Source organism: Lytechinus variegatus, chromosome 6 (genome assembly GCF_018143015.1).
Source record: "Lytechinus variegatus isolate NC3 chromosome 6, Lvar_3.0, whole genome shotgun sequence".
In the NCBI taxonomy this organism is placed as follows: Eukaryota; Metazoa; Echinodermata; class Echinoidea; order Temnopleuroida; family Toxopneustidae; genus Lytechinus; species Lytechinus variegatus.
The window spans coordinates 40,365,384-40,391,431 of NC_054745.1; the positions used below are offsets into that span (position 1 = coordinate 40,365,384).

The following is a 26,048-nucleotide window of genomic DNA, read 5'->3' on the forward strand; positions in this document are numbered from 1 at the left end:
TCGATTCCCACTTGGTGCGCTAGTGCCCTTTGGTAAGGCATTTATCCTCAGTACCAGGTCCTTCGGAGAGGACGTTAAGCCTTCGGTCCTCTGGTTGTTTGCTTACAAGCATCCATGCTTTCCTAGCAATCAGGTAAAAAGATCATCACCAACACCAACATTATAGATGGAGAGTGAGAGAGAGAGAGATTGGTGTAGGAAAGAGAGAGAGAGATTGATAAAAGAGATGACGATAGATTGAGAGAGTTAGAAAAGGGGGAGGCAGAGCGATAGAAGGAAAAGAATGAGAGAGAAGGAGTGAGGAAAGAGAGATAGATAGAGAGAGTCACTGAAAGAAACGGTTGAATGATTACTCATTGTTAAAAAGCAGTTTAGCAGCTGTCACTGTACATGTTCATTGCCACACTAGTCAATTCATAGAGAACACCAATAGGGGTGTGACTTTGCCCTCCAACGTGTACACCTCTCTGGGTCTCCAGACCTGCTATAGCTCTCGAACCACTTCGGGGAAACCAATCAACTTCTCCATTGAATATGCCCTTAATGGTAAGTATATCATAATCATCTATATCATTATGATGTATAGTTGTCATAGTCTGTATTGATGTGGTATTCATGGATGTAATTGCTGAAATGAACGGGGAAATGATCTTTCTAAATGACGCGTGTAGGCTCTCTCAGGTTGTATTCATTGGGTTTGACAGTGTAATAAATGCAGGTCAGATCGTGGCAATACACATCAATAGCACAAAAGCCATGATTACTGACATCAGTTTATACAAATGGTTTGTGAAAATTGTAAAAGTAGTTGTGTACCATCCAGAGTGAATTTGCTAATCTGTTGACAATTAGGCCTACATTTTGATGATTCGCATTTTTTTCTGCCGTATTATCACAACCTTTTAAGTTAAACAGTCTGACTCTCTTAATGTAGTTCTTATATAGCGCATTTCACACCTGCTATGATTATCGATGCATTATATATATATAAGTTTGGAGCTCATTTCAAAGGTGAAAGTATGTACTAGTCTGAACTTAAAGCATACTTTCAAAGAGAATTGTACAAAATTAAACGGGGGCAGAAACGCCATTGCCTAATATTTATTGACCTGAAACATCACATTATTGATACACCAATATTTTCAAAGTGTGAGACCAAACATAAAACAGACATAGACGTACAGTATTAAGCTATATGTAGTGCGATATAATAGTAATAAGTATAACAGTAAGTATATGTTATACTGCATTTTGGGCGACCAGATGCATGTCTTGTTCCTTGCTAAAGACGTGCTTAAATGTTTATTTTTTCATTAAGATATCCATGCTAATCTAGATTACAATAAGCGTTGAAAATGTCCCGGTCTTAAGTTTAAATCGCAAAAAAAGAATTAAGCTCGTGCTTTGCACTCGTTTACTTTATTCTTTAATTGTTAAATGCTGAAAGTTTTTTAACTTTACGGGTAAAATATACAGCATTCGCACACGAATTAATTATTTTAGTTAGAGACCCACTCTGTTTATGGTAAAAAAAGAAGAGAAATATAGAATGTCATTTTTTTCAAGTCAGTATATAAATAATGTCATATCGCGGTTTGCACTCGCAGTAATCGTCCAATTAGATAGGATTGATTGATTATAATTATAAGCATTGCCTAAAAGATTGATTATTGCCTAAAAAATTCAATTTTCAGAATACATGAAATATCAAAAAGTTGGAGCTTGCGTTTAAATCATTTATTTTTTTATAATGAAGAATAATGATGTACATTAAAAAAAATCAGTCAGGACTACGCCCGCAGAACACGACAAAATCAGCTGTAAGCTGGTGAAAGGATTTAGCTACCTCGCCCTTCGCCCTTGTTGGCGAAAGCTGCATCCGCCCCTGGACGTTTCCCATATTGGACTGTCCAAATATGGTCACCCTGGTTAAACTCCATAGGCGGCGGAAGCGGGGGACGTGCCCCCCCCCCTAAATTTTAGGTGGAGGGACGGCCCCCCCCCCTTAAAAATTTGTTTGATAACCTTTTTTGGGGGGAGGCGCTTGTCAAATTTTTTACCTGTGTCCATCCCAAAATTTCAGGTGGACACCCCCTAAATTTTTTGGCTTCCGCCGCCAATGTTACACTGCGTACGACAATTGCGAGTTCTGTAACACCACAAAAAAATTAAGCTTACCGATGAATAATAAAATATAAAATAATACTGATGATTGGTTGCTTTACAATTCAATTCAATTTTATTTTTTTCAATTCAATTCAATTTCATTTATTTCACTTCCATCAAACAAAAACAAATTGTATACCATACATATAAAAATAAGTATTTGTATCCATTGCAAAGAAACAAAAATAATAATACATATGTTGTGAAAAAAAACTTACACGATTTGGGCAACACATTGGAGGTTTTAAATAAGTATACTATTTTTCAATAGAAATTAAATTAAGATGGAAATGGAGGGACCCACTAAAAAGCAATGCTTGTACAATGTGGGCCCCTCAAAAATAGATAACAAAACCAATAACAGAGTACAAATACAGACATATGTAATCAAATGAGAAAAAAAAAATGAGAGAGAAATAATACTCACAAAATATAAAATACGAAGATATCAAAAAAAAGTTTGTATAGGAAAAAACAACCCGTCCTAAAATATATCCACCCCACCCCCAAAGAAAAAAAACAGAACGTAGGTAGAACACATGCCATCGTGGACTCAAGCAAACTGGATTCAATGTGTATAAAAGGAGAAAAAAATATATAAAATGACCTGGAAAGAATAAAATGCGCGAAAAATGTGATTGATGCCGTAAATAAATAAGCGGTAGGAAGGCGGATAAGCGGACAGGAAAGAGAAAAAAGATGAGAGGATAGACACAAATAATATATGAGGTTAAAAACCGAGCACAATTGGGAAGGACTTGTGTCAGATTTTTTTTCAATTAAAAAAAGGGATGATTTATGTTTTAATTATAGTCTTTATAGTAAAAATGATGACTAACCTCTTGACAGAGATGATGAATAAGATTTAATTTGAGGATACATTATAAGATTTTAATAGAGATAATTTGAATTTAGTCTTAAAAGAGTTCAAAGATTTTGCAGTTCTTATATCATTATGAAGTGAGTTCCATAACTTCGGTCCCTCATATATAAATGTGTTCTGAGCCAGCAAAGTTCTTAGAAGTGGTAAATGGAATTCACCCAATCGCCTTGTTGGATAGTTATGAATGGATTGATTTTTTGGAAACATTGAATGAAATACATTTGGGAGGTTTTTATTGTTATAATTGTACATAAACTGACCGAGATTGAACAAATACAAGTCTTTAATTTTCAATATTTTATGTTCCAAAAATAATGGGTCAGTATGAGACAAATATGCTTTGTGACATATGACACGAAGAGACTTCTTTTGTAAAAGGAGTAATTTGTCTAAGAGTGTTTTATGTGTGTTGCCCCACGCTAAAATTCCACAATTTAAATAAGGTAATATAAGGGATGAATATAATGTAAGCAGGGACGATAATAGTAAACAAAATTTAAGCTTGTTAATTATACCAATGTTGCGTGAAATAGTTTTACATATGTTATCTATGTGGAATTTCCATGAGAGCTTATTATCGACTGTTATTCCAAGAAACTTTATATGGGATACATTTTCCAAGGGAGTTCCATCGAAAATAATATCAACAGGAAGTGTATTAATAGAGTTGCTAAACAACATATATTTTGTTTTTTGTAAATTTATTGACAATTTCTTTGCTCTTATCCATTGGGTGACATTTTTTAGTTCGAAGTTGATTGTATTAGCAAGGTGCTTGTCGTGGTTTGAACGAAATGCCCATGATACAGTGATCTTCATTGGCCATATACATCTACCAATGGATTCAAAATATTCATGTTGCCGAACCCTGTTCTGTTACAATGTTTAAAACTCCCCTATGCCATGATTAAATTTCACATTACATCATCATGTAATGTTAAAATATTATCATAATATAACACGCGGAATATAAAATGTTGGTGACGGAATTTGGTCGGCAACATAGAATTATATGCATTTAGAAATTGCTTGTAGCGTGTCATCTCTTAAGTGTAATACTAATAATAAAAAGTAATAATAATAGTAATAATAACGATATATTTACCCAGTGTAGCCACTTTAGCTCCAAAAACTGTTCTCCCAGTGGGCCTTGCTATTATTATAACCTGGCTGAGCTAGGCTACCGGTGCAGGTGCACACAGTTTTTTTTGTTGGGGGGGGGGGTTTGAGGAATTATTGCCTGACCGTACCCATTACCTCACGTGAGTTGGGTGCAGCACAGTGTTGATAAATTTCTTGCTGAAAGAAAACACGCCACGGCTAGGATTCGAACCCATGACCCTCTGTTTGAAAGACGAAAGTCAGAACCACTAGATCACGCCGCGCCCAGTGTATTATTTGTGTGCGTGTGTGTGGGTAAGGGTAGCGTATGGGTGTGTTTACGTACGTTCTTGTATATTGCGTATACTACTGGTAATACATGTCACCACACCCAGTTAACAGTTGAGTTAAAGATCAAGCCTTCGAATTTAATCCGGCGCTCATCTTGATCAATTGAGTCTGCCATCGGCTTGTAACCGACTACAGCAAGGTGGGGGAAAACACGAACATTGAAGTAGAAACAATAGGTCAACCATCATTATTACATGTACCAGGTCACATTTCGTCTACGGCGGCCGAACGGTGAGTCGAAAACAGCCGCTTTATTCCTTTTTATTCAAACCACTCATGAAGCTGGTACAAAAAATAATTAAAACGGCTGTTTTCGACTCGCCGTAGCAGTGTTTTGAACGAAATTACCCGAATTCCGGGAAATCCAAACGTTTTCCAGGTAATTTCCGGGAAATGAAAAAATTCCAGGAAATTCCGGGAAATCCGAAAATTACAATTAAACAACAATTAAACATAGAAATTATCAATATTCATGATATTCAGGTTATATTCTAATAATGTTTTACAGCCATACGTATTAGCTCAAAATTTTCCGCTCGAGCTCCGCACTCGCATTTTTATTTTTTTTTTATTTTTTTTAAAGAGGGCGTTAACAAAAAAACTACAAAAATCCTTGATTTTGGCCACCTAGGCCGAATTTAGGCTCGCTGTATTATTGCCCGATTTTCGTTTAAACTCGATCTCGAAAATTCCAGGAAATGTCTATGAATTTCAAGAAATTTGAGTTTCAGTTTCAGGAAATTTATTTTTGAGCTGTGGAAACACTGCGCCGTAGGGCCGCCGTAGAGCAAATGTGACCGAGGTATAACCGAGATCCCGACTGGTTCAAATACCAAAGCATGTATCCCCCATGTCTCTACTACTATTCCCATCTATGACAAGTATGATGTCAAACCATGATTAGGAGAATATGAAATAAGGAAGTTTTTACAATAATGTTTTTTTGCGATTTAACAGGAAAGGTTCTGTTTGACGTGAGTTTGCTTTTTCTCCATATTGATTCTGATATGAAGCCCAGTACAAAGGATTGGGAATGCACTGTAAATTTCATCTTCATAATGTGTTCTATATTCATTCAATGAATTTCTAAGATTGGTGTCGCGAGACGCCATTTTGAAAGAAAAAATGACGAGAGTACTGAGGCATTTCATACGAAACAGTGCCAAACGTTATTGTTAATACTTGAAAAAGGCATCTACAAATTTCTATAATGTTTAATATAAATTTTCTCCCTAAACAACATTTCCTCGACAATATTTTATAAGCTTACTGCAGTATGCAAGCTTAAAAGTGCCACCGAGGTGTTGAGATAATTATCTTGGGAAGTCGACATCTTGATAGCAAAAGGTCAGATGACGAGATCCCCGATCTCACCATGTCCACATCTTTCAGAAGAGATGATCAGATTACAAGATCCCGGATCTCATCATGTCAGTATCTTTTAGAAGAGATGATCAGATGACAAGATCCCGGATCTCGTCATGTCTACATCTTTTAGAAGAGATGATCAGATGACAAGATCCCGGATCTCATCATGTCTACATCTGGGTTTTTTTTTTGCTCGACTTCTCAAGCTAATTATCTCAACATCTGGGTGGCACTTTCAACCTTCCATACTGCAGTTTGTAATGTTACGTGTATTGTGTAAAATTACAGAAAGTTGGTATTGTGTATGAACTTTTTTTAATACACTTTGTGTGTTACTTAGCAGAAAATGTCCCTGTTTCCCAATTTACAAAATGATTGTTTTTCTGTAAAATCTTCAGAAGATGTAATATGCATAATTGTCAAACCATCGAAACAATAAGAAGAAAATTAAGATTTATCTAAGTCTTTATCAAAACGCCTTAAATGTTTAAACCAGCTACACTCCAAAAGAAAAAGCACCAAACAATTCTGTCTGTCAAAGTCCCATTTATGAACAATTTTAATGCAACATGAAAATATTTCAAAAACAGTCCAATCCCTCACTTTTTCGATCTCTTGAATGGCGTAACAAAACCTTGATTATTCTGTAGTTGATTTGGCTCACCAACATTTAACCTGTTTTTTTATGTAAAACTCTTATGGGGGAATGAAACCTTTGGAACAAGTAGGCCTATGTCGAAACAGGAAAATCAAAGAATAAGAACATAGAAGGTTCGAGAAAAATCGGACAAATAATGAGAAAGTTATAAGCATTTGAATATTGTAATCACCAATGCTATGGAGAATTGGAGATACCCCATTGGCAATGCGACAAGGTTGAGTGATGTCACATGTGAACAACTTTACCTTTGATGGACTATGAAATACCCTCAAAATGTCTCTTTTTGCTTTTTTATTATGGTGATATGAACTCTTTATCCATGATGCATTCTTTAAAAATCTGTATTACATGCCCGGCTAAAGAAAGAACACATGATCTACTTATAGATGTGATAAAAGAGGCAATTTAAGTGAAACATATACTAAAGTATAATGGGGAGAGTTGTTAACAAGTGACATCTTTGTCGCATTGCCAATTTGAGGATCTCCATAGCATTAGTGATCGCAATATTCAATTTCTCATGACTTTCTCATTATTTGTCCGTTTTTTCTCAAAATTCCGTTGATCTGTTTCTTTGATTTTTCTGTTTTCACACAATCTATCTTGTTCAAAAGGTTTAATTCTTCTTTAAAATGATTTTTTTCTTTTTCCAGTCAGGGAAAAATCAGGGAATTTTGATCAGCCCAAAAGTCGAAAGCATGGTAGTCAGACTCTGTTATATTTTGTTGCATATCAAAACAACATCCATTGAATGGCTGGTTATGGTGATACTTATTAGTTGTACATTATTGTGTTTATACTAACAATACATAGGCCTATACTTCACTGCAACAACTTCAAAAACATGCAAAAGTAGGAATGGGTTTTAATAAATTATCAGGAATTTTTTTAACTTCATCAGGGAAAAATCAGGGAATTTAATGATCAGATATACACTCTCTTGCCAGTCTCCTTCTTACAAGTTGCTTGTTAATTTTAGAATGTGCTTTTTATTTATTCTATTGAACACCAAAATACAAATTTTGTATCAACCATTTGTTCATGTATGCATATATTGCCTTACGCCTATCATTTCATTGTTTTATTTTTTATTCATTTACCTTTTGTATTAGCTCATTTTCTAATTTCTTTCCTCATATTAATGTAATGTAACACCTTACGGCGACACATATTAATCATTAATAAATGATCTTAATACTTGATTCATATTCAATTGATTTCGAGCTGCTAAATATGATTTTATATACCTTTGCCAGTTGATTTCAGTAAAAGCATTCTTTCTTTCTATTTATGTTATTTTTTTAAGTTCTGTAATTTGGTTTTCATATTGAACATGTTGAATATCGTTGTTTTGTGTAATTTTTTTTTTTATAGAGTTCAGATTTTTTTTTTCATCTCTAAAAAATTTTGTTTGATGACAGTGTATGGTTGGAATGCTAGATGATGCTCTAGTATAATTTGCATTATTGACCTTTCACTGGAGCGTTCGCCAGGCCTTAAACAACGCCGAAAATAAGTGCAAAGTACATGTCTATTCTTTTGTTCTGATCTCCCAAAGCTATTGCATTCAGTGAACAAGAGCTATTTAGTCGCATTCATTTTTTTGCGGTCGATCCCATGCAGCTAGAAAAGTCAGCCATTTTCACAACACTTTTCAACCTGCTGTCTAAACAAATGAAGAACTTCAATTTGTTATGAGGTAATAATAAAGTACTACGGGGTAGTCACGTGATATTGTGACAACCAACAAAAATGTGTTGTCCATGGGTGAATAAGAGGTGAAAATGTTGACGTACAGGACATTTTAGTCCCATACGACACAGAACATTTTCACCTTTAATTCATCCATAATCAAACGTTTGGGGGCTGGTTATCAGTTTTTCACATGACTACCCCTGTAATCTTCACTGACAAAAAAGCAAAATACGTTAATTGCTCAAGCATTTAAGAGAATAGAAAATGTTGTCGAAATGTCCCCTACGACAAGTATGGAATCGCCCTTGCTATCTTTCGTTGCAGGCGTGACGACAAATATTATAGACCTGCAGCATACACCCTCCTGAAACACGAGTTATAGATTTTCATGTGATACATTGCTGCCCAAAAAGCTGATGTAAGATCTATTGGTACAGGATATTTTGACACGCAATGCAAATACGAAGTTAAACAAAATAAAATTTCCACACAGTCTGGCTTAACATGCAGTCCGTTAACTTGTGCTATCAAAAAAGTATTAGACATTCTTCGTTGTCATGGTTGTTGCGTAGTTTCAGCATTTTGTTAAAAATTTAATAATACCTTACTAGTGCTTGTTTAATATAAGGGTGTATAAAGACCAAGTATTTTTGTTTTCTGTATCATATTTGAGTCAACCACTCCATGAATGGCTTTATAAAGGGTGTGGTGGGCAAACTGAAGAGCGTACTGTAGTATATGATGTTTTTCACACTGTACTTTTTTCCCCTTAACCCGGGAAATTGGTGGGGCTTAGGGGGAGCCTTAGCCCCAACAATTTTCCAGGGTTAAGCTTAGTCCACTTTGTTTTCAAAGTTTCAGCAAAGAGGGCTAGCACGGTAAGTAGTACGGTGCTATCTGGCCCTGCAAAAAAGCAGGGTTAGCCGGCTTATTAGCACCACAATTGCGGTGCTAAGAGATGCAGTGTGAAACGAAACTGGGCTAAGGAAAAGTGGGGCTAAGCAATAGCCAATCACAGAAGTCAAAATTGCACTTCGATCACACTCTGTATGATAAAATCATCAATATTCATGAGATGTAGGAGAGTCTGGGGTTAAGGCGTTAATCCCGGCTAAGCAGATAGTATGGCTTAAGAAAGACAGTGTGAATCATAAAAAAGATAGTATGGGGTTAAGGATAGTCCGGGGTTAAGGATAGTCCGGGGTTAAGGATAGTATGTGGTTAAGGAAATGCAATGTGGAAAGCATGTACGTCTCTTGACTACTTGTTATAAATAGCTAGTCTAAGATATATCTGTTTCAGATGGTAAACAATGAATAAACATATACATCATTTTATTTGTAAAGAGAAAAAAAAATCTGAAAGGAAAAGTACTTGTTTGCTACTCGGCAACAAATTTATTATAGTACGAATGTATTTAGTAGTGAATTGCGTGTTATAAGTGGGCTTATATAGCTAAGCCCCTCAAAAAAGTTCGGAAATCTGTGCTTGGCCAATAATTTCTCCCAACACCCAATTTTGCGCACACTGTTAGAAAAAATAAAAGAAGTTCCTGCAGCAGAGTCTCGAGAACACCTGTAATCTTACCGAATTGCGTAATAATCATTCTGTAAATTCATAAAACAAGAATTTTTCTGCAATTTAACAGAACAGGTCTGTTTAAAAAGGGGAAAAGGGTGTTTTATTCAAGGAAATTTGTAAGATTCCATACATCAAATACCAATTTCCTGTAAGATTACGCAATTCGGTAAGATTACAGGTGTTCTCGAGACTCTGCTGCAGGAACTTCTTTTATTTTTTCTAACAGTGCAATGCATAAATTACATCATTCAAAATATCATTTAACTCTCTTTAAAATGATACCATGATTGTTATTACATGCCATCACGAAAAGAGCAGGATTCAAAAGTGCTGGATAAGGTCTGAATTGAAAAGCTGCAAAACAAGCAAAATAAGTTTGGAAATCAGAGTTTGGCCATTAATTTCTCCCAACTCCCAATTTAACACAATTCATATTTGATATCATCAAAAGATCATTTTATTTTCTTTAAAATGATACCATGCTTGTTATGATCATGCCATCACTAAACGAGCAGTATTCAAAGGTGTTGGATGGGGTCTGGATTGAAAAAGCTGCAAAACGAGCAGAAATAGTCATGAAAGGTCAATACAGAACATGATTCTTTTGTCTGTGTCAATAGAGATGAAAATCCATTCAAATCAAGCCCCTGCTTCAGTAATGATGGTTCTGTGAGATAACATGGTTTGAGACTTTGAGTCGTGGTTTCAAATACCCATGCATGTTTGTTTGCTCTTTGTTTGCTTGTGCAGAGGTGTGTTTGATTCCATATTAATGTTGATGTTAAGGTGCATGAAAACAATTAAAAGAAACCGCTGAGAAACTCACTCATCGCCACTGAAAAAAGAACAGTGACTTTCAATATTGTGTCATTTTGCAACTTCTGAATTTTGACCTTGCCACACATTTCAAGGCACTGCACATCCAACTGATTCTTAGTTTAACAATTTTCTGCTTTTATGATTTTCACCCCGTGTTCACCAAGCAAAATTGGTCTAAGCTCCTTATCTTAATTTTGTTTTGCATTACATTCATCATGTCTCCAAATGTAAGGTAATTTTGCGAAATGGTACAAGTGAATATGTGAAATAAGTGTATTTTTACCATTTTGAAGTAAAACACACTTGATCAAAATAATACACATGTATAGGACTACTGAATTCCTATGGCAAAGCCGTCATAATAATAAACAGTTCTTGTATAGCGCATATCACAATTATGAATAATGTCTCTATGAGCTTCCAAAGGACTTGGATATTATTACCCCAGCTGTAACTTGGCTGCCGTAATTACTATGATTACAGCGCACACGCATTTCAAGGAATAAATTCCTGCCAGGTACCCATTCACCTCACCTGGGTTGAGTGCAGCACAATGTGGATAAATTTCTTGCTGAAGGAAATTACGCCATGGCTGGTACGTCATCACCGCATGCATGTTGCTCTTAAATCTTTTAATCTCTCAGCGGCCGTATTTTTGTCTTTTTACCTAAAGAGAAACCCCATGGAGCTATTGCGCATCTCTTGTCTTGTATAAAACGCTTTTATCAAATTATCGAACCACCTTTAAAACCTCCTTTTTTATACATATAATATATATGATTCATACTTCCAATACCATCCGATTAGGCAAGTACGTTCACATAACAGAAGATGTTCATCCTCTTAAATGTAAATACAATTTCATATGGGCAAAGAACATTTCAATATTTAGTCCCTTAACTATGGAATAGACCTCTCGATAATATAAATATGTATTCTTTTGTTACTCATTTTAAGTCTGTACATAGTTCTATATTATCAAATTTCAGTTTCAAATATGTAAAATAACGTATTAGGAATATGCATAATAATGTATTTAGGTTAATTTAATTTGCGCTACATAAACATTGCAATTTTCCATTTTTTGTTGTAGGAAAAGCAAGCTTGAGACACAAAACTAAGAAGGTCAAAGGTCAAGATGGGACAAAGTCACTCAAAGCGGTATAAATCTCGCCGGTACCAGTTCGGAGATGAACCGGTTCAACCTGCCACAGCACCGGGAAAACAACGCCGGTTCACCCGAAAACCGAAGAATGTCTCACAGCACATCGCCCACCACAGCCACCAAATGGCCCATCATAGCCAATATACCGAACAACAGAGCCAACCGATACAATACAGGAGGCGATCCAGTCAAGATTACCTTAGTTCCCAATTGAGAGATGACGAGATGGACAGTCGGTCACGGCCCCAGTCCTGGCACGAGACCCGGTTCAATCCGATCGTCTCTTCTGTACCGGATGTGAGGTCGAGGATGACCGGAAACTACCGCCCACACGCAGCACATTCAGTTCGCAGAGAGACCTCTTTCGCAACTCATGAAGAAGATAATATTACATCGATGGGATATCACTCAATGGAAAGAAGGGAAAGTTATTATGCAGGTATTTTTATTTTTTTTTACATTACCTTATACGTTCATCGTGTCTGTGCAGCAGTCGCAACGATACCGACTTCAAACCGAACATTAATGAAAACTGCGTTTTATCCATTTGAAATCGGCTAATTTGGTGTGGCTATGACGTTTGCTCTGCATACATAGGTATTTATTGTATAGCACTATCGATCAATGTTAAAGTCAAATGCCAGTCGACAGGGCTCAAAATAAAAAAAATGGTACATAAATAATGATCAGCTAGAATCATGATGTGCCATAGTATGCTTAAAATGAAAACTTGATTTTACTCATGCTGAATGGGAGACAAGCATATTTCCCATGCAATCTAACGCTAGGGTGCCTTAGATGAGACTTTTTTTTTTTAATGTGGTGTCTCCATTTTGGTCGCCATGTACTTTATCTATTATACATGTAGCATGTTACCACTGCTCATGGGTCCTTCAAAAAGTATTTTATAGGTTAACAATGACTGGTGATAGTTTCTTACGCGTTAAGTTGGCACCAATCAACCATTGTTGTACACCATTTACCACAAGAAAGGGTCACATGCCCTAAAATCGCTCGTAACTTACGAACACCTTTACGAAAGACCCACCCGCAGAGTACTCTGTGCAAAGTGTCTTTCTCACTATAGTGTCCCTTTTTTCACTTTTATACAGTAAGGGAATCTTCATTTGTACCCATTTCAACTCGAGTCGAAAGGTCAGAGGTCACAGATCTGGAGATCAAGGAGCTTGTCGAGGAACTACGGGATTCGGACTGGATGCGTCTTGGTAGCCATCTTGGAATATCCACCAGTAGACTTGCCGCATTCAAGGAGCGTTACCTTGGAAACGTACCTCTCTGTGCCATGGAAGTTCTGTTGCTATGGAAAAACAACTGTTCTGAGGTGATCAATCCGAGATCTCACCTAGCCTTAGCGCTGTCAACAGTTGGGCGTGAAGATCTTTATAATAAGATCAAACGTAAGTAGGCCAACACGAACATTAGGTAGTCTGCAAACACATGCCCATATTTGACAATTATATCATGTCTTGAGTGAAGACTAGACGCAGAAGTATATGGCCCGTATTCTGAAGTGAGGTCTAACGTCAACTCAGTTTTAAATTTGTGGTTTAAGTATGGAAAGCCAATTGTTACATAAACCACTAACGGTAGAGGTATCATCTTTCAGCTCATTTCGCTATCAAATCATTTATAAATGTCTAGAAAGTATAAATAGATTAATCGATTAATCATGAAAGAGCACAATAAACATAATAAGCATACAACTTTAAAAAGATGATACTTTTGGCTTCCCATACTTAAGCCACAACTTTAAACCTGATTTTAGTTAAACCTGACTTCAGAAAACGGGACTACGTTTGTGTCAAATAAGAGCCAGCAACAGTTTGAAGTGAATCTACACTCTAAAAAAACGAAGAGCTAATTTAGCTCGTAAAAAGCGTGTATAGTGACTGTACTTCGGAGTGCTGAATTGTCTAGTTCAAATTTGAACGAGAAAAAAGTCATCACTCCGAAGTGCAGTCACTACACACGTTCTTTAAGAGCTAAATTAGCTCTTCGTTTTTTAGAGTGTAGTCTCACTATTTCAGAGTCCTCTTCATTATGCACCATGCGCATTGCGAAAACTACTGATCTGTGATCATGGTGATTGCAGACTATCACCAGCGAGAATGTTTCATAAACAGTTTAAAGCTACTAAGATTGATTGGCTTATAGTAAAGTTGTTATATACGTTGTGCACTACCTATAGCAAGTTTTTATTAATCAGGGCTCCGTAACACAAAGGTTTGCGATGAATAGCAAATATGAAAGAACACTTCTGATTGGTTCCTTGTCAGTATTTTGCGACAAATGCGCGTGTAAAATTGATTGGTCAATTCGTTTAGCGATTGATCGCTAATCTTTGTGTTACGGAGCCCTGGACTTTAAACTGCTAAAGTACCGGTTTCGATTTAACACCAGCCCGGAATCCAGAAAGGCGTTTACACAACAACAGGGTTCCGTTTTATAAATAATAATAATATAGGGTATTTATATTGCGCACATATCCACCTTGTTAGGTGCTCAAGGCACTCCTATATTGCCCGGCTAAGCTAGGCGTTCATAGCGCACACAGCTTTTTAAGGAATTACTTCCTACCGGTACCCATTTACCTAACCTGGGTTGAGTACAGCACATTGTGGATCAGTTTCTTGCTGAATGAAATTACGCCATGGCTGGGATTCGAACCCACGACCCTCTGTTTCAAAGTCCGAAGACTAATCCACTGGGCTACAACGCTACACGTTTATATTGGTTAAAACAACAATTTCTATAACAATGTTACTATCAGCCGATCAGAATGAAGGATATCAGCGGCCTTTACCTGTTGTTGCATGTTCGTTAGTCTAACAAGTTTTATGAAACGGGCACCAGTTCAGAACCAAACTGACGTTGTTATAACACAGACTGTTGTAATGCCTACTTGGTGTTAGCTCGAAACTAAATTCGCGCTGTTCCATCACTTCGCTACTGTTACCGTAATAGATATATATTTATGATGTTAGATTATCACAGGCTATTGTTTGCAGTGACATCTACCTGACTTTTGGTTGTTAAATGTCGTTTTAATCTCAATACCTCAAATAACTTCTGAAAATGATCGGAGAAAATTGCGCGAGTGTTTACAAACTAGAATGTGGCAACAAGAACGCATTTGTGGTAAAACACAGTGATGATATTATCCCCTCACAATCTTAGTTAATGGATCAAGTAGTTGAGCACTGCTTCTACGGCCGAAATTATACCCTATCTACATGTAACTATTAAGATATTCCTGCCGGGTGTTGTGTCGAGTACCAATAAACCAGAACAAATATTGCGTTATGTCATGTTCGGTGTTGGTGTTGGAAGACCAATTCAGATTAAGGTTCCCAGCTCCAATCGACAGCTCAACACCTCATGAGTGACATTTCAGGACCATCTTGATTTTATATTTAATCTTCTATATACTCATGCAAGAAGTAGACCTAACACCAGCAATCCGAACACCAAAATGTAGAATACCAATAAAACAGAACCAACATTGTGTGATTTCAAGGTCGGTATTGGTATTGCTGCTGGTGTTGAAAGACCAATTTGGATTGCGCTTCCCAGCACCAGCTGACCGCTTAAAACCTAATGAGTGACTATTCAGACCATCTTCATTTTATATTTGATGTCAAAAGAAACCTAACTACAACACTTAACACCAAAATGTCAACGATGCACTTGAAAATGTCTAGCAAGTAATCTGCTGCCTTTGTGATCATTGCAGGAAGAACGTATATACTTGAAGCAGAAGCCAGGGCTAGAAATAGAAGGCAACGAACCGAGTCCACACCAAACATACCTTACATCATTAATGACGATGACAAAAGAACAACGATGACTACAGAGCGAAGTTATGATAAAACCGAGTCAGGAGTGGAAACGGTTGAGTCTTTAAGCGACAGGTATGTTGGAGGTCATTTTTTTCAATTCCTTCAGTATTCCTTTTAATGATCTGATCTTCTTCTTCTTCTTTTCCTTCTTCTTCTTCTTCTACTTCTTTTTCTTCTTCTTCTTTTTCTTCTCTTTCAGTTCTGTTTTCGAAATATTTCTCAATTGCTTAAAGAGGAAGTTCACCCTGAAAAAAATGTTTATTGTAAAAATAGCAGAAAAATTAATGAAAAATATTGCCGAAGGTTTGAGAAAAATTCATCAAATTATTAAAAAGTTATTAGAATTTCAATTATTTGATTTGTGACGTCATATGCGAGCAGCATTCCTACATAGCGAATGGTAAAAAATCAATGAAATGTCATTTTCTCAGAAAATTGAAAATGGTTTTCACTGTAACTATTGTATATAAATAGACAAATCGTTTCACACCCGATCATGAAAAGAAAACAAAATTAAGTCATCAGGAACCATACACAATTTGAAATTTATGCATTTTATTTTACATAACACATGGGACAGCTGCTCGTTTATGACGTCACAAATCCAAAACTTTGAACTATAATAACTTTCTGACTCTTTAACGGATTTTCCTCAAACCTTCACCAATATTTTTTACTATTTTTTCTGCTATTTTTACAAGAAAGTTTTCTTCAGGGTGAACTTCCCCTTTAAGTAACACCTTGTTCATGCAGTAGTTGGACCAGATGGTTAATACAAAGGTGATCGGAGGATATCATGAGAGAAAAAAATGATGGCGTATGCATAGTATTAGTCAAAAGAGTTATAAGTCAATGAATTCAGAAACCCAATAGGAGGTACATGCACTTTAAGTATATGCTTGCAATGTAATTGCATTATTTTCGATACAATATTAATGTCTGTTAAGAATGATCACATTGCCCTCCTCCCCTTCTAATCGCCTTTCACATTCATATTATTCATCACAGCCTTTTCGTCCTCTCCTACCTCGTTTTCTCCTTAATGTATTTCTTTTCATTATTCTTTTTAATCCTCCCTTTTTACGAGTTCCTTCCGTTTCCTTTTGATTAATGTTTGTTGTCTTACTACCATCTTTTTCGTCATCTTCCTTTTATTCTCCCCCTTTACGTTCTTTCTTGTTTTACATTCCATGACCTTGCCAATCGTTTCTCCGTGCTTGTCGCAGTATTATTTCTTCTTGTCTTTCCCGTGAAGTCTCGAGGACGAATCGGATGATGATCATCCTTTTCTGCCTTTTTTATGTCGTTTTATTTTCCTATTTTCTTTTCTTTCTTTTTATTTCTTCTTCATCGTTGTTTTCTTTTTTTCTTCCTCTCTCTCTCTCTCTTGAGCACATCCTTCTTTTTATTCATATTAACCATTTGTTTTCCTTTCCTCCTTCTTCTTCCTGATCATCAGCATCATCTTCTTCTCCTACCTTCCTACTCCGCGTTTCCGTTCTAATCAGTTCCGCAACTTATCTCAGTATTATTTATTCGTGTCTTTCCCATGAAGTCTCGAGGACGAATCGGATGAGGACACCGAAACAGGATGGCAGAGACACAATGTCATACACGTCCCCATTGAGGTCCTGAGCGACAACGAACAACGATCTCAGTCACCCAAACCAAAGTCCATCACCGTTCCTATTGTCACAACCGATCCACATGAACGTATCGCTCCATCCCCATCGGCGCCTTCTGCTAAAGATGATTCTGTTTACTACCCAACGGTGCCGGATAAAGCAGAGGTTTATGAATCCAAACGCGACGATGGCACACGTTCAGTAGATCCTGATCAAAGTTCTGGTCAGTTAGAACCCTACCCGGGGATGGTCACAAGCCATTTAGATCCAGTTGAACCCGGTGAAACTGTAGCAGTTGCCGTCTTGAAGTCAGTCGATGGAACTATCACCATACAAAATGAGCCTAGAGAAACACAAAGAGAGCATCCGATTGGTCGGGTCACCAGTATACCAGACGGATCTGAAAATAAGCCAAAACCGGCTCGTACCGATCATGACCAAAGTTCAAAACCGGATGTCTCGAAGAGTGCTGGACCTTCCAAATCCTTGAGAAAATCAACACCAAAGTCTACTGTCTCAAAGACCAAGGCGGAGTTATCATTGGAAGAACTCCGTATAGTATCCACAGAGATCAGGTCTACATCGGAATGGCACACATTAGGTTAGTGGTAGGACAACCATTGGAACAATTTGATTTGCCCCAGCGCAAAATCTTCAGTGATTTCATTATCACTTCGTACAGATTGTGCAAGCCTGGGGTTGAGGGTTCGATTACTCTGAAGATTTCCTTCTCTTTACGAGAGGTTTGGTCTAATTACCAAATTATGATTCGTGTAGGTCATAGTCTGTCATGCTATATTCTCTACAGATATCAGTTCACATTATTTGACATGCCGAATCAGATATCTCAATTGTAACTAATATGTCTCACCGCGGCCACCGTTTACCGCATAATTTTAAGATGTGTTTTGTTTGAATAAAAAAATCAGCTTGTTGAAAACACTAAATGTTTTGTGTTTTTCATTTTAGGCAAACGGCTGGGCCTAAACCAAAATGACATCAAGAATGTGTCAAAGGCGAACGGAGAGGGCGTGACGCAATGTGCATTTGCGGTTCTTAAGCTTTGGAAGAAACGCTCTGGCAACGCACCTCAGGGAAGACGGATACTTGCTGCTGTTGCCTCTGATCTGGGTCGAGATGATCTTTATGCAGCTATTACTAATCGTACGTACACAAACGGAATACGAGTTTCAAACCCATAATGTATATCTCAGAGGCCCAATAGTTGGAAATTCACTATGCTGTCACAAAAGATATTTTTTTTTTTATAGATTTACATGTATATAACGAAAGGTGAAGCATCCACACCGTAGATCCTTATTAAACTGGAATGTCATTCATTTTGCTTTACCGGTGGCAATTTGCGAGAACGAAATTCCTCAAAGGATCCTGGACAGCATTTACCACATTTATCAGTCCCGCATATTTCAAACACTCTACAACTATATCGTTCGTTATTATGGCTAAGTATTCAACCCCCCGATGAATCTGATATTTTAGTATTCATAGCGCAACTGAAGATGGGAAAGAATCCACCCAGTAATTCCCGCAACCTGCCTTAAATTTGAAATTTAAAGCAGCATTATTTGCATTAGTTGTGCTGTGTTTTCTCTAAAAAGGGGTTGAACTTTTTCCTGTTAAAATGGCAATGTTAAAGAGTATTACTCATATACATGTAGTCATCAATTTCTTGAGTATTAATAGGCCTCTTCTCATTTTCCCTTGTTTACGGTGATACTTTTTTTAAAATACCCACATAATTAAAGCATTTGAAAAAAAAAGCATTAACTGTTATGAAAACTAGATACGAAGACTAGGATGATATTTCGATTTTGTTCATTACTTGCAGGTAAACTTCTGAGCAGGATTCAATCCCTTGAAGATAGCGTAGCAAGATGGCAAGACGCCTTAAAGGAGAGGTATGTCAGTGATGAGTTTGATGCAATAAAGAGCCAGCATTACCTGGAGATCCCAGCAGTGTATGAAGATGAAAGTGGGCAGAAGGAAACTTTTAAGAGCAGGCACGACGTCGTAAGTGCTGACCAGAGGGGCAAGCAACAACCGCCATTTATCCTTCTACATGGGGACGCGGGTTGTGGGAAAACAGGTCTTCTGAAGAGGCTGGCTCTAGACTGGGCGGAAGGCAACGAGCAATCACCTCTTTCCAAAGTCCCGTTAGTTCTCTTCTTCACACTTGGGGAGTTGCGACGATGTCGAAGCATCGGAGAAGCAGTGGTCAAGCACCTCCTGTTTACGGATGCTTCAACAACGACCAGAATGGTTGATGATTACCTTAGAATGCACCCAAAGAACTCTGTTCTTCTGATAGATGGGTTTGATGTCTCCCGCTCACAAGGTGACCTTCGTGCAGTACAGAAGATTCGCGACATAGTACAGTGTCAGGTGATTGTTTCAAGCCGGGCGTGTCTACCAGAGAGTGAGGATTCGACAAGTAAGGTACTATCAGTTGAGATGCAAGATCTCAGTTTTGACCGCCAAAGCGAATTTATCCGTTCGTTTTTCGAATCTGATGAAGCAAGAGGCAATGAGCTCCTTCAACACATAGGCAGCGATGATGTATTGTTGTCATTCTGCTCGCGGCCAATGTTCCTTGTGATTATTTGCAAGTTATGGAAAAATCATGCTCAACTTCAGGACATCAACACGCCCTCAGATATCATTACTTCTTCGCTTGTTCTCCGCTTCATCGGACATGAAGATGTAACGAATGTGGTAGAGGCGGTTAGAAGTGTAATGTCAGGGCTCAGTCGTGTAGCACTGGAGAGCGTCATGAAACCTAATGGCCATCTAACATTCAAGACAAAGGACCTGGCAGACAGTGAACGAGAGTGTGCAGAACTCGCTGAGAGAGTCGGTTTGATCAGATGTTCCATTTCCTCCGCCGATGATTCGGTTTTAAACAAGGAGGACAGGGAGTGGTCTTTCTGTCACCCACTAGTGCACGAGAAATGCGCTGCAATCGGTCTGGCAAGGCTCCACCAGACTGACCCACAGATATTAGAAGATATATTATCTTCCATTAGAACAATTGCTGACTGTGAGTCTCTGAGATATATATTAACCTTTGCTTCCGGTGAAAGTCCTGATGTCGCTAAGAGAATCCTAAGAGTTCTGGGAGATCTAGCCTGGAAGGACCCTGGTTCAACGTTGGCGGCTCAAGAGCTTGTATTGAAATGTAACTTTGAGTGTCACAGAAATGATGCCTTGAACCGCGAACTTCAATTTAACCTAAGGTCCCTTCAAATTTCAGCGTTCACAAAGAGATTCTTGATTGATGTCGCTTTCAGGTACTTCATCCTGAATTCTGTCAGGGAAGCTGAGGAACCAGTTCATATTGAGAAAGTCCAGTTCTGCATTGCATCTCGCATCGATATGGACTATGCTACGGCTTGTTTACAGAATGGTTACTTCTCTTCCGTGCCAGAAATGATCTTTGACATGCCACACACTTTCAGTCCCTCAAGAGAAGCGTTAAGAAGACTCTCCGATGACGTGGTTATACCTACCCTCCGATGTCTGAGGGTGAACTCAATCTTCTCTACGAGCGATTTTATTTCTAATCTCCATTCTTCTGAGACCCTGGAAGAGATCACAGGCACAGATGTTGATCCAAAGTACATAAACCTACCAGCATGGTGCCGGAATTATCCCAATCTTAAAGTTCTTAGTCTTTCCTGTATATTGTACCACGACCCAGGGAATGTGGACAGCCACCGGAACAGCCTCAAAGGTCTTGACACTGTCCTGGGCAGCCTCACCAGTTTAGAGTATATCCAGCTAAGCAACTTCTTCAGCTCCGAGACACTGATCCAAATCCTGACCATGGTTCTTCAGACGTTGCCGAAGGTGTCCCACATCAAGGCAGGACCCTCCGGTGACCAACTCCATCACTATGCTGAAGAAGTCGAGGAAACATGTGGGGAAGTCTCAGACGCTACCATCCAAAGTTTCATCAAGGCTACCAAGAAGTCGGCATCTCTGAAGATCCTCCAACTGTCATGCTTTGGAAACTTTGAGAAGCTCTACCAGATGCTGCGGTCGGAAATGGGATCAAGGGGGCGAAGGGGAAGTGAACTGTAAGTATCATATTGATTTTCAGAGGGCAGGTTTCTAAATTTGGTGCACTACATTTTTTGTGTGGTAAAATTTTCCTAGATCTTTCATTACAAAATGTCATCATTTACCAATCTCTTAACTCTTATTGTTAGAGATGACAACTCAAAGGATTTATGTGTATTGTTTAGTTTCATTAGTGATGTTGGCATTTTAAAGTTAACATGAGGAAACATACAAACATGACTATAGATGACGAATGATGACTGTATTAACGGGACATCCTTACAGTTGATACCTTTATGGGAATTTCTGGTCCATGTTCCATAACAGCTTACCATTAACATGAATGTAGTCCCGTTGTTATTATGACAAAAACTTGGTGCTTCATGGACGCTGAGCATCGGGCATTTGTTATTACCTAGTCTTTGTGAAACAGGCCCATGATTTTTTCATGTTTAACTCCGTGTTTCGGTCCTTCTTTTTTCTGCAGGCAATACTCGTCACCACGTGGAGAAGATGGATATTGGGTATTCAAACGGTAGTGGAAACATGTACACCTAACGCAAGTCATGTGACCCTACCTTTGTCACGTGATCTAATTCATGGCTATGTAAGCTTCGGCTTGGGGACCAATACTGACGGGTCATGAAAAGCATGTGATTTTCAGTGATTTTCACCAACTAATTTGTTCGCTGCCAGTCAGATGCAATGATATGCTGAATGAAGCTTATGAAATGCTCCCCAGTGTTGTCGCTGCTTTCAAAGTTGTGGCCTTCATGATCGGTACAATTTTCGTATAGAAACCCTAAAAATCATGTTCATGAACACGAAATGCACGGGTTTTTTTTCTAAAAGGTCTTCCAAGTGAGCTCTACTCGAAGCTCAGCATTTCCTTGCCGAAGTTAGTAAATTGCGACAATTTACTTTGACTTGGTTTTTTTCAAAAGTGGAAAATAGAGGCATTTTATCAAAATGCGTTCTCTTAATTCAAAAATGTTTTAAGACAATATGTACCCGTTTACCGAAAAGAAAAGTGGTAAAAATAGCTTAAACTGTTAGCAGCACTTAAAATAGGGGGTCAACTTCTTCATTTAACGGAACAGACACGGTCATCTTCTAACGCAGAGTGACAACATCAGGATCAGTGACGTCTTTTGTCCGTGACCCTTAACCTTCTTTGCACGTTATTCAAGTTCTGGAGACGGTAAAATGCCACCTCGTTTGCACATATTTCCTATGCTTTTCGTTTGGTTTCATCCACAAAAAAAATCGATTCTTCTTCGTCTAGAACCAGAGCCAGTAAAACAAAGATTAGCAATTGATCTCTAAATGGATCGGCCTATGAAGATCCTCGTGCGCATGCGCATTTTGCTCAGTAGACTGACTAACGAAACAATCAGAATTGTTATTTCAGATCAGGGGTCCGTTGCAGAAAGAGTTGCAATCAATCGCAACTCTAAGAATCATGCGTAACTTTATTTTCAGCCAATCAACAGCGCGCATTTGGGACTTGCGATTGATTTGGGGGGTTTGCGTTTAAACGCAACTCTTTCTGCAACGGACCCCTGATGTTTATGTCATACGGGGCCCAGATTGTCCTAAATGTCATTGGGACCATTTAAATCTTTGTCCAATTTCCTGTTAGGGTGTCCTTTTTCCCCTCAATTTATGCCCACCTGGTTTAACAGCACTTTATTAGATGACCTGTACATTAATCAAATATCCATTCGAACAAGAGCAAATTAATTAGCAAAATAAGTGAAAATTAGACCATCTGGCAATTACATAATAGTAAATGAGGAATAGAGTATTAGACCAAGTAGAGTGTAGACCAAGTGCAATTAGACCAAATTGATAGTAGAACTAACGGGTTAGACTTAGTGGCATTAGGCTGAGAAGTATACAAGCCTACCAAATATATTAATAACTGTAGCGTCCATGCCAACCTATTTACAATTTTATTCATAGTCTATTAAACGTTAGTATATTTTGTTGATTGTTATGACCATTCTGGTTAGTTTATTGTAATGTTTTGGTTTTGTATAGATGGGGTTTAAATGGCACCTCTGCAAGCGGACATTATTGGCATAACCATTTATCATCTTACTGTGTATTTCTATGAGATTCAATGAAATATTTTTAATTGGTTTATATGTCTATATCACGTTTGTTTTCTTGTTAATCTATAAACTTAATGATGACCAACGATATCACCGAGAGGTTCATTTTCATATAAGAAATTTTGAAGTGCTATATGTATACTTTCATACATTATGCAATCAATAAGGCATCTGTAGTATTAGAACAAGATCTTTCAGAATTAACATCGAATTATTTGCATATACATACATCATGTACATGAGGAGTACTTGGCACTCACAACTCACGGGAAAAGAATGATGATCGAAAAAGGACAAGAAGAAGAGGAGGGGGAGGAGGAATAAGAAGAAGATGATGAAGAGGAGGAAGAAGAAGAAGAAGAAGCAGAAGAATAAGTAGAAGAACAAGAAGATGATATAGAGGAAGAAGAAGAAGATGATGATGATGAAGTAGAAGGAAAAGAAGAAGAAAAGAATAAAAAGAAGAGGAAAAGGGGTAAGAGCAGAAAGGGGTTATCATGAGACCCTTTTTTAATACATATTCAAATCTGAAATACAAACTAGTAGATATACGCAGCATTGTGCACGAAACGACAATGTATGCCTGTAATCACAAACTTTACATATAACTCTTGGAATGTATCATTTAGACCCCAGCGCAGAATAATTTTGAATTACATATTTTGATGTTGTCTTAAGTTTGTATCTCTTCTTTAACTAAATCACTGAAATATTAATTCCTAAATTGTTAAATTGACAATCAGTGTGATTAGAAATTGTACATGGCTTTGTATATATCGATTGGTATACACTTCATATATCAAATAAATAAGTATTTTTATTACTGGAAAGTAGCAGTTAATTTTGATGATTTATTCATAGTTGTTTATTTCGTTTTATTCTGCATTCCCTTTTAAGGCGTAGAGCAACGTTTAGATGGTATATACAGTGTATACAGGAATTAGTTGTACACTGTACATTAAAAACACTATAAAATTAGCAGATGATCTTAAATGAAATGTATTGCCACTACTTTCATAAAATCGTATTAATCATATATATATATATATATATATTATGAAACAAAAAGGTATAGCCTTTGTTTTCCACCTAGTGGCCAGTTGTGATCAGTGATGCATGAATGATTGTGCATATTTTAATATCTTTCTGTGATTACTGAAGCGTACGTAACTCGCAATGTTTCAATGATCATGGCTTGTTTCTCATTTTCTTTTGAGAGTTGAGATGTCATGGTTTGATTTGATATGAAATTCTGATTTTCATATTTTTCTTATTGATTTTTACAGGAAATGAAATCTGATTATACTCCTATATAAAAGTCAATGAGGCATCACCAGTCATATATCCAATTGTGTAAAATCGTTTGCGAAATGCGTAAATACTAACCAATGGCATACAAAATAAAAGCATATCCTCTGATCTCTCGGAAAAATAGAAGTCATGACCAGTGAATCATTTGTGCTATGCTTCAATGATCACTGCGAGGTCTAAAAATATACATTATTGCCATATCTTGATTCATAATCATTCATGCGTGGCCGATTGCAATTCGCAACTGGGCGAAAAACGAAGGCTGTACTTTTCTCTTTCGTATGATATATGATTCATTTTATTTTATGAAGGCCAAGTTAGAAATTTCTTGGTTCCAATTGGTTTACTTTTCATTAGGCATTGTATAAGGTAGTGTTCTGTACAAATAAGCTATTATGGATTTCGTGTGGATGCGTGTAATTAGTGTGTTCCTTGAGAGTGAATGCTTTTGAGTGTGTGTATTTTGTGTGCATGCATGTTCGGCTGTGTACTTTATGGGCATGCATATGAGTGTGTGTATTTAGTGTAGATGAAGGTAATTCATGTGGATTCATGTGAGTGTGTGTATTGTGTATGGATATTTGTGAGTGTGTATTTTGTGTGGATGCGTGTGTGTCTATGCATGAGAGTGTATGAAGTTAGTATGGATGCATGTAAGTGTGCATTTAATGTGGATACATGTGAATGTGCGTATATTGTTTGGATGAATGTGAGTGCACATTTTGTTTGGATGCTTTTGAAAGTGTTTTGTGTGGATGCATGTGAGTACTGTGTATGGATATTAGTGTGTGTATTTTGGTGGATGTACGTGAGGCTGTGTATTTGTGTGGATGTTTGTGAGTGTGTATGGATATTTGTGAGGGTGCAGTGCATTTAGTATGGATGTGTGGAGAGAATACCTGTGTTGTTGAAATAAAGCTAACTCCAAAATAAGTTACTTTCAACTCACCGGAAAACTGTGAAGTTCGAAGAGGTGTAGATCGAAGGCGAATGACCACCAACTGGACCGAGACGCGATATGAGTGTCCGCGAAAAGTTTGGGGGCAATGGTAGCTGAGCGATGAACGGCGTGAAGCGCTCAGGTCAAAAAGTTTTTATCACCGCGAAAGTGAAGTTCAAGTATATTGCACAAATCCCGGTAGATGAAATTAAATAAACATGTAGCGTTTCTTGATCGCGAAAATGAGCTCATAAAATAATACGTAACTAAAGGTCCAACATAAAAGTGAAATGTATCCGAAAAGAATATTCCGTGAGTAAATTAA

The 26,048-nt window shown here is 37.5% G+C and overlaps 1 protein-coding gene across 1 annotated transcript; it reads left to right on the top strand.

The window, feature by feature from the left end:
• Nucleotides 1-217: 217 nt before the first annotated feature.
• On the top strand, nucleotides 218-22,613 carry LOC121417482. Its single transcript, XM_041611202.1, has 8 exons — nucleotides 218-546; nucleotides 11,719-12,229; nucleotides 12,903-13,208; nucleotides 15,545-15,722; nucleotides 17,206-17,876; nucleotides 18,245-18,439; nucleotides 19,125-21,372; nucleotides 21,843-22,613. The coding sequence occupies exons 2-8, from the start codon at nucleotides 11,764-11,766 to the stop codon at nucleotides 21,892-21,894; spliced, it is 4,116 nt and encodes a 1,371-aa protein (XP_041467136.1). The 5' UTR covers nucleotides 218-546; nucleotides 11,719-11,763; the 3' UTR covers nucleotides 21,895-22,613.
• Nucleotides 22,614-26,048: the final 3,435 nt, after the last annotated feature.

Coding starts and splice junctions, on each gene's coding strand:
- LOC121417482 (XM_041611202.1), top strand. CDS start 11,764: ATGGGACAAAGTCACTCAAAGCGGTATAAATCTCGCCGGTACCAGTTC. Junction 13,209..15,544: donor TCTTTATAATAAGATCAAAC/GTAAGTAGGCCA, acceptor TGATCATTGCAG/GAAGAACGTATATACTTGAA. Junction 18,440..19,124: donor TTATGCAGCTATTACTAATC/GTACGTACACAA, acceptor CATTACTTGCAG/GTAAACTTCTGAGCAGGATT.